Source organism: Populus nigra, chromosome 14 (assembly GCF_951802175.1).
Source record: "Populus nigra chromosome 14, ddPopNigr1.1, whole genome shotgun sequence".
Classification (NCBI taxonomy): Eukaryota; Viridiplantae; Streptophyta; class Magnoliopsida; order Malpighiales; family Salicaceae; genus Populus; species Populus nigra.
The window spans coordinates 9,799,788-9,809,443 of NC_084865.1; the positions used below are offsets into that span (position 1 = coordinate 9,799,788).

General features: G+C 31.2%; 1 protein-coding gene across 1 annotated transcript; it reads left to right on the forward strand.

The window, feature by feature from the left end:
* The first annotated feature begins 820 nt into the window (after window positions 1-820).
* Window positions 821-2,210, forward strand: LOC133672331 (LOB domain-containing protein 38-like). The gene is made up of 2 exons (XM_062092714.1): window positions 821-1,224; window positions 1,326-2,210. Exons 1-2 carry the CDS (start codon window positions 1,041-1,043, stop codon window positions 1,856-1,858), a joined length of 717 nt encoding a protein of 238 aa, XP_061948698.1. The 5' UTR covers window positions 821-1,040; the 3' UTR covers window positions 1,859-2,210.
* Window positions 2,211-9,656: the final 7,446 nt, after the last annotated feature.

Below are 9,656 nucleotides of genomic sequence, written 5' to 3' on the forward strand. Positions count from 1 at the left end.
TTTTTTATAACTTGGGTATTTCCTAAAATACTCTATTAATTATTTTCATGTAGTAATGGTTTTTTACAATTAAAAAAAATAGAGGAAATTTTTTTTGGTAATGTCATGTTACGTGTCAACTCTAATATTATAAGTTCAAATAAACTATATCATTACTATCATGTCATCATTTAATTATTACATCAAGTCTTTATTAATAAACATTCAAATTCCGCATGATTATTACAAAAGATTTCACGCATTAATATAAATATAATAATTTAGACACATTTGATTGTAAGAATTTATAAGGTATAATTAAATCTTTGAATTAAAAAAATAATAATTATATAATCAATGTCTCAAATTTGAGCTATTTTACAATATAGTGCTTAAAGTTTTATTTATTTTGAATATGTTTTTAAATTTTAAAACATTGGACAATCAATTCAAATTTTAAGTGTTTTATTTTTTTGGTCAAGTGATGACATTTTATATGATTATATGGATCCTGTATCTTCTTATTTTTATTCCATAAAATAATAAAATGTAATCACCTAAAAAAACTTAACGTATATTTAAAACTTTATCTATATAATTAACAAAAAAAAATGATGATGAAAAGGAAAGCCCATCAATATCCACTGTGATCACCACTACCCAAAAGAAAACGAGAATCCGACGGTGCAGGTAGAAGCATCCGCGGAAACACGGAGCCGCTCGCGCCCAAGTATTTGGAATCTAATCTAACCATGCCCCTACAAGACATTTTACCCAACTATCAAGCTAACTCAACCTCTACCCTAGTTAAAATTAAAACCTCTTAAAGCCCAAACAACCTTCTTCAATCTTCACCATTATATATACACCCTTCTTCATCCTCTCGCAACCTTAATTTCTCCCTTTTCTTCTCTATTATTCCTCCCCTTCTCGATCCCAAAGACAATCCTTTAATTGCATTCAAAGCTACTAACTAACTTGTGAGGTGTTTGAAGTTTTCGCAATTATAATTTTGGTATTGGGTTTATGTACACCTACATGATTAATAACCAAGAACAAGGATGAGTTGCAACGGGTGTAGAGTACTTCGAAAGGGATGCAGTGAGAACTGTATTTTACGTCCGTGTTTACAGTGGATTGAAAGCCCTGAAGCTCAAGGCCATGCTACTGTTTTCGTTGCCAAGTTTTTTGGCCGTGCTGGTCTTATGTCCTTCATTTCTGCTGTCCCTGAAAACCAACGTCCTTGTTAGTAATCTACCCATTTGTTTTGTTTCTATTCTTATAATTTGTTCCAGGTTTTCTGATACTTTTTTTTTTAAATTTGTCTTCTCGTATGTTTTTTTCAGCTTTGTTTCAATCTTTGTTATTCGAGGCTTGTGGTAGAACGGTGAATCCAGTAAACGGTGCTGCGGGCCTTTTATGGACTGGAAATTGGCACGTCTGCCAAGCTGCAGTGGAAACAGTCCTGCGAGGAGGTACTTTACAGCCGATGCCTGAGTTACTTACTGGCGGCGGAGGATCTCCATCTCCTTCATCAGACGAAGCATCGGAGGTTGAAGTAGCCTGTACGGACATATGGAAGCTACAGGATCCGAATCCAAATCACCATCCTAGATTCTCGATTTCGAGATCTAGACTCTCCCCGAAAAGAAAAAGAACTAAAGAGCCGGTTGCAGTGAAGGTGCAGCATAACGATCTTGATCTTGGGTTAACCCCAAGCTTTTCCCTAAAAGGGTTTCCTTATAAGCAGGAAATCCGTCGCCCGGGAACCCCTTCAATGAATTCGGCGGAGTCGGTGACTACAAATACAGCTTGCTTTGATAGTGCTGGATTGGGAGATGAAGGGGGAGAAACAAAGTTATTGAACTTGTTTCTTTAGATTTGTAGAGAGAGGGGGCGGGGTTGGGTGGGTAAGGTCTCTGTTCTGTTTAATCTTGTGAATCATAAGTTCACTTGATGGGAGAAGAGAACAGAAGAGAAGATATAATTTGGTGTAATCCCTACTTCTTCCTCTTCTGGGTTAGTTTTGATGAAGGTTCCCTTTTTATTTTCTTTTCCACGGAATTGGATTCCTGAGAGATTTTGTAAATTATCGGCTGAGGATTTTCTCTCTGTGATTCAAGAGAAAAAAATGAATTTGCCGGTGATCTGTTTTCTTTCTTTCTTTTGTGTCTACCAATCAATGACTGTACTGTGACTATGAATAAAACCAATTTAGTATTTTGTTTTTCTTTTCTTGCTTTTTGTGTTTCAGAATGAATCTTAGAGCAAGCATCTGTAAATGCTGAGAATTTTGTAGGTTGAGAAGTAGTTAGACGTAATTTCTTGACCTAAAGCATGATCCACTTGTTATACATGCACGGCAACCAAAGCCCATCATAATTTGATCTTTCTTTAGCAGTAGTCGTCAGTTTTTCTCATTTTTCTTTTGAGAATCAAAGAGGGTAGCTAGATCACACTAGACTGGAGCCCTTAAAAGATAGGATAACGTGCGGGTAATTGACGGCATACTTTCATGGTTTCTGCTGGTCGAATCTGCGGATGTTCAATTGAGTGCTTTTTCTTTAATTGAAGCAACAACAGTGAGAATGGTTTTCATTCACTCTGGAAGCCACGCTCTGCGGTCCAGCGAATTAGCTGAAATCCTGGCACACCAGAAACAACTTTAATAATGGATAAATAATTACTAATGTGCAGTAATTATTATAACGGACTTAAAATAGAATGGAAGTGGTTGGCTTGATGGCGAAGATTTTTATTTTTTTGCTAAAACCTTAGACGCTACCCAAATATTAATTAAATTTTTCTTGAATATTTTAAATTATTATGAAATGAACTCTTAAGTTTTTTTAAAAAAGAATTTAATTATTGTATGTATAGATCATGGGTTTGTGTTCAAACAATGACGTAACCAATACGTGGCAAAGAGGGTAAGATGCATAAAAAAATGCAATGTTTGAGCCAGCGGAGAAAATAATAGCATTGGCTGGTAATGGACCTAACAATGTTTAAGTGTTTTTTCTCAGTAGATATCTTCAACGATTTTTAAAATGTTCGATAAGCAGTTGGGGTCATGACTTGGTGTTCCCTTGCGTGCTGTAGTAGTAATTCTGTGTGCATCTTCCCCGGCGTACAGGTGGAAAATTCATGTTACCATATTGATCTGTTCTATTGTCAAATTTTTTTTTAACGTGAATTTTCAGACTAGATTGTGTGTACTTTAACTAATTTTACGAGTTTTAAAATTAACAATTATATAAATCTCTAATGACTTTAAAGTTTTTAAAACTCGAACTAATAACCTTTAAAAAATAAATCAATTAAACTACATTTCTCATTATTTATTTGATTTATCAACTCCATCAAAACCAGCTTCCAAAGCATTCCTTACGTCAATTCTAAAATCATTGACAAGATGAGGAATTTCGTCTGTTCTTAGTCGCCTCGGAGTGGCGAACTCTGCAGCATCAACTCCATTAGCTCGAAGTTGAGGGGGTAGTGGCTGCTGGATTGGATTTGGTGTGGCTGGGGTAATTGAGTGGTCGGTCGACTTGGTAGAGAAGGGGACAAGGGAGGCTGGTTTTTGTTTATGATCAGGGGGTTGCTGTGTGCTTGAATTTGGGGCTAAACAAGATGGACCCTGCTGGAATTTTTTTGATGAAAAGGAATAAAGATTCGTGGCTGTTAGGGTGGCTGTCTTCTGAGTTTCAATGTTTTTTAAAACCTTTTTTTAGGCAAAGTTTTTGTCCTGCTTTTTTTTTTTCTCTCTCTCAATTCTTAGGCAATTGTATGTATAGATCATGGGTTCGTGTTCAAACAGTGACCACCTAACAGAGCTTCAGTTTTTTTCTCAATAGTTATCCACAAGTGTTTTAAAAATGCTTGACAAGCAGTTGGGGTCACCTGGTGTTCCCTTATGCGCTGTCGCAGTAATTGTGAGTGTAGTTTGGAGGACTTTTTCGGCTTTTACACAGCTAAGCTATATCTCATAATAGAGATTTTCTGAGTGAGAGAGAGGCGGCTTTTGGAGAACGAAAGAGGCGTATAGAAATGGAGAAGGAATCAAGGACTCGCTTGGATAGCGTTTCAAGAATAGTAACTGGTTTTTGTATCTTTCTTCTTTACTCAAAAAGTTCGCCTCATTAGATGAACCTATTAATTTATTCAAAAATATTTGTTTATTTTCTTTTAATGTATTGAATGATTTTGAAAAATAATTTTTTAAGATCATAATATTCAAACCGGTAAAATGATCCCAAAATAATTTTAGCATTAAAATAAGAAAAAAAAGTCTTTTTTATTGCATATTAATTAATTAACAAATAAATTAAAGAGATGGATGGGTGATTTATTGGGTTGCCATTATTCATGTTATATGTGTCCTAGATGTAGAGATCGTTCCAGAGTTAAATTACAAGTCAATTTTGCATAATATAATTTCTTATTATTGTATGAAAATAAAATTAAAAAATAAAGTATAAAATTGAAATTCAAAATATTAAATGCCTTTTTTCCAATGTATATTGTTCAAGAGGCATATAAAAACTACACTTTAATCCTCAATGTTGAACATTTTTTTGAAATTTGATTTTTTTGTTAGAGAAAACTAGTGGAGGTGGTTTTCACCTTTATTGATGCTGGCAAAATAAAATGAAATTTTTTAAAAAAATTAATTTGATTTAATTTTAAATTTTTAAACCGATTAAAATATGTTTTGTTGTAAAAAAAAGTTTTATAATTTCATTAGATGTGTTTTTATATGAAAAATGATTGAAATTGAAATTATGAGCCTTTAATTTTTTGATTATCAAAGCTACTTTTGATACCGAAAAGGTTGTAGAAAAACGAAAAGTGGGAAAAAAAAACTCAAGCATATAGACTTTTTTATTTTTATATTTTATAATTAGATTTTTTTAAAATAAATTTATTAAAATAATGTTTAAATAATTATCTAATTACATCATTGTTTTTTAATAATATTAGCATTTTTTATGGAAATATTAACAATTGGTTTCTTAAATATTCAATGCACAACATCTATTTTTTTTATTTTTTTTTATACAAATTTATATACTTTTTCTCAAATTTATTATTCTTATATTCTCTTAATATATTGGCATCAAAATTATCAATTATTTTTTTATTAAAATTTAATTTTAGGATTATGATAAATTTTTATATAAAAATAATATCTTTAATAAAAATAATTTATAAATAAAAGAAAAGAATTCATTAATAATGGAAAGGGGTTTGATTAAAGAGATTTCTTTTCTATTTAAAGGGGTTTGATTAAAGAGATTCCTTTTCTATCCTTATTTAAAATCATTAAAAAAATTTGTATATTGATTTTAATTGCTTTCAGTTTTTATGTAATAAGAAAAAAAAAAGCTAAAAATGATATATTATCCTTATTTAAATCGTTAAATTGGATACAGATTTTTTTTAAGCAATAAACAACTTAGCTAAATAAATCTATTTATTTATAAAAAAAATACTTTAATTAGAAAAAAGAGCATTTATATTAAGAAAATATATTTTTTCTATAAAATTTAAATTATTACTTTTTTAATGAAAAACTCATTTTTATTGCCATATAAACATGAGATTATAAAATCTTTATTCGCATTTATTTTTTAGCTTTTAACTTTAGTGTAGTCGGTGTTAACAATTCTTTCTATACTTTATTGATTTATATAATATTATATTTATTCTATTAAATGCAACATTAATTTCTCATTTTTGAATTTAAATTTCTCATGGTGATGTAAGAACACCTGTGTATTGTTTATGTTTAAAAAAATTAACTCGAAACACAACCCCGACTTATTAGTTTGCTAGTTACGACTAAAAAAATACACCTGTGATGTATTTTCTACGTCTTTTCCTTGGCCAATGGGCAGCAGGTAGTAGGGGCCATGTCAGCTTCGGGTATGGCTGTCCTTCCTTTACTTTCTTTCTCTTTTGTCCGAACGGTTTCAGATTTTTTTTCTTTCTTCCTTTTCTTTTCTTTTCCATTCCTCCACTTGAGGCCATTATCTCCCCCTATCTTGGGAAGTGGTGGGATCCACGTCAGCACATAAAAAAACTAAAAATAAAAAAAGAAATATAAAAGAGAGGAATTAGTGTGTATTATAGTGGAGAAAAATTTGGCTTTCTCCAATGCTGCGTCTCGCCGCATTTGGGATTGGACCCCACGGAACCTTCTCCTCCACTTCAATTTTAGGTTCTCCCACTCCCCACTTTACCACCCTTCAACTTGCTGTGGGGCTTTGCTTGTTTCGCCTTGTTAGGCACCAAGTCTCTATAGAACAGTGGCTGAGCACCCAAATATATTTTATAACCAAATTTTAATCACTAACATTGGAAAAAATCACAAAATCCTCTTTGTGATGGTATCAATTTGGAAAATTAACATATATGGAAATTTTTTATCAAAATTTAATTTGTGTTTGAAAATTTAGTAAATTCATAAATTATTTAAATTGTAGGATGACCCATTAAAATCTTGGAAATTAGTAAGAAAAAAATCAAATTTTATTTTCAAAAAATAAAAATTTCTGGAAATGTTTTAGCAACAAAAAATATTTTAAAAAATTACAAAACTATAAGAAATAGTACAATTCTGGCAATACTCAACAATTTTAAAAAAGTTTAAGGATCAATAATTATTTTTAAAACAGATCTTGGATATTTCTAACCAAAAAAAATGAAAAAAAATTAAATGAGAAATATTTAAATTACTTAACCCATCAAAGTTCCGAAAATTTTTAAGAAATTTAAATTTTCAAAAATATTATTTTTTACAAAATTCAGAATTTATAAAAAAATATATAATTAAAAAATCTTACCAATCCATTATTTTTTTTCTTGAACATTTCAAGTATTCTAATGGTGGAGAATTTCCATTTTTTATATTATATTTTTATTTCATTTAAGATTTTCAAATGTTTATATTTGTTTAATATAACATTTTTAAAATTTATTTTTGAAAAAATTAATCTTTTTAATCTTAATTATTTTAAAATTTTTTAATTAGTATTAATTTTACTATTTAATTTCAGTTTAGTCTATTTGGAATTCGTTCTCAAAGGAGCTAATTTATCAAATAAGTTCTCCTGCCATCATTCATTCTATCATGTTAATATGAATTTTACAAACACTAGAATTGCATGTGGGTTTTAATAATACTAGAAGTATTTTTGGTGTAAATAGGGTAAGACTCGATTTTTTTTATATTTTTACCTGCCACCATCTCTGGATTGGCCCTAACCTCCTCCTAGGTCCCGTGGTAAACCCTATCCTAGATCCTATCTCCCTGTTATTTACAAGTCTCACTCTTGCTCACTCACCCGTATGTATCCCCCTCCTATCATAAGAAGGGTTTGTCCTCATATGTTGTCTCGTACGAACCATCGTAAAATCAAATAAACATCCATTCATTATTAATTATCTTTCCCAATTCCATTGAATCTCAGCCAAAGCCCTAATACCGACTATAACATCTCTAAAATTTCAAACAATATCAAGTTTAATATTACATCATGATTTACGCAAAAAAAAAACTTAAGCATTACAAAAATATAAAGAGAGAGTAAGAACATGATTTTAATCTAAGAATCAAGATGTCTAAATGAATGGAAAATGTCTTTTTTTATAGGCTAAAATTCAGAACTATTCATTTGGTAATTAATTATTGATGTAGTGGTCAACTATTGATTTAGTGAATTTGGTGGATAGCAACACTCAAGCATTTTGGTTGGATGAAATGACATTGATTCAATCAGAAGTTGGCAATGTGTTCTTCATAAAAGTTGTTGGAAATCATCTTATCCTTCCACCCACCAAATTTGACGTCATTTTGCCTTCTAGAACTTCAGCTATGGGTAACTTTCTGAGCAGTGTTTGGGCTGGATTGTAGGACAAATTCTGACTTCTCTTTTGTGGCCAAACTTTGAATTTGAAAATGATAGATTTGGGTCTTCCACTATTCATGAACATTGTAGGCCTATTTCTTAGCTTTCTAGCCATATAAAGCAAATTGAAATCCAATATCTATAGCTCCAGATATGACCCAATGACTGAATAGTGTTCCAATTTGAATCGAATCAGCATCTCTTTTCTAAGCTTAGCCTTTTTTTTATCCTTTCACTTTCAATAGTTAATTACAACAATCAATCCTTTAAATTATGAGATATGCTTGCATTTAAAATGGGCATTTACCATAAATTAAAGCTATCTTATATTATCAGACTTGTTATTATAAAACATGCTCTAGTTAAGGAGTTATTGATACTTCAAGTGTAAAATGATGATATAAAACCTTGATAAAAATGCACTTTTAAGTACTAATCAGAGAACCTACAATTTTTCCTTCCTTCTTAGAAGCTATTCATTATGATAATTCCTTCAATGAAATTCCACAATACACGACAATTCCTTCAATGAAATTCCACACCATACAACCATTCCTTCAACGAAATTCCATGTTACACAACAATTTCTTCAATAGAATTCAACACCATACGACAATTCCTTCAACGAAATTCGATGTAACCATATTATTCGATAGTTTCACCCACATCTACCTAATGTTTTGTCCATGTTTTATATATAAAATGCCTTGATATTCTTTGTTTTATGTTTTGAAGGTATTTTTGGATGAAAGATGCAAAAAGGAGTAAATTGGAGAAAAATAAAAGGAGAAAGATCATGGAAATCACATCCTGCAAAGTCAAATCTCGTATTATGTCAATGTTGACCTTTGGCCATTCAAAATTTAATATCTGGAGCTACAGAAGTCTAATTGATGCAAACTCAATTTTATTGGATTCCTAATTCAAAGACCTATCCACGCTAAAAATTTCAGCCAAAAACGATGTCATATGAGGGAGATATGATTTTCCAAAGATGACAACTGAATTCTGCCAGCAAACAGGTTTCGTGAAGAAACGAGTCCAAATTACATTCCAAAGCATCTAAACCGACGTCCAAGTTTTTATATCAGCAATTTAGCACCTCTAAGTCAGAGTTTGAAGATTTCATGCAAGGCTATTTCTCCTTTTTAGGAAAAATAGTTATTGAAGTACTTAAATGTAAACTGTCAACTTAAGGAAGGACTATTTTGTAAAATAGAGACTAGGGTTTCTTAGCATATAAAAAGAAAGAGAGAAGGGGCAGCAGCCAGCAGAAAAGAGGGAGAGCAGAAGAAGGCAGCAGCCAACAGAGAATAAACACAAATTCTCTCCTCTACAAACCCAAAAATCATTCTCTTTTCATTCTTTAGAAGTAGTTGTTCAATAGTTATGCAAGGCTAAGCTCTTTTCTTGGTTGCAAGGACACAACAAACCTTCGGATTTCAAGAACCGTGAGATTTATTCTTCCTTTTATTTTCAGTTTATGTTATGAATGAGTATGATTGTTTTCCTATGCATATTTTCTATGATTGTTGTTGATGATTGCTAGAGCGGACTCTAAGTTATTGTTGTGAACAATCTATTGCTAAGTTTAATATCAAAACCGGAGTTGTGATATATGAACTTGTGAAGCAACTAAGCTTGATAATTGTGGCAGAACTACGTTATTGAACTTAGAGAGAACATTTGAACAAAGTGATACAAGCTGCGGACAGCTTGTATGTTAATCTTGATGAAATTATCTAATTCTTAAAGCTACCATTA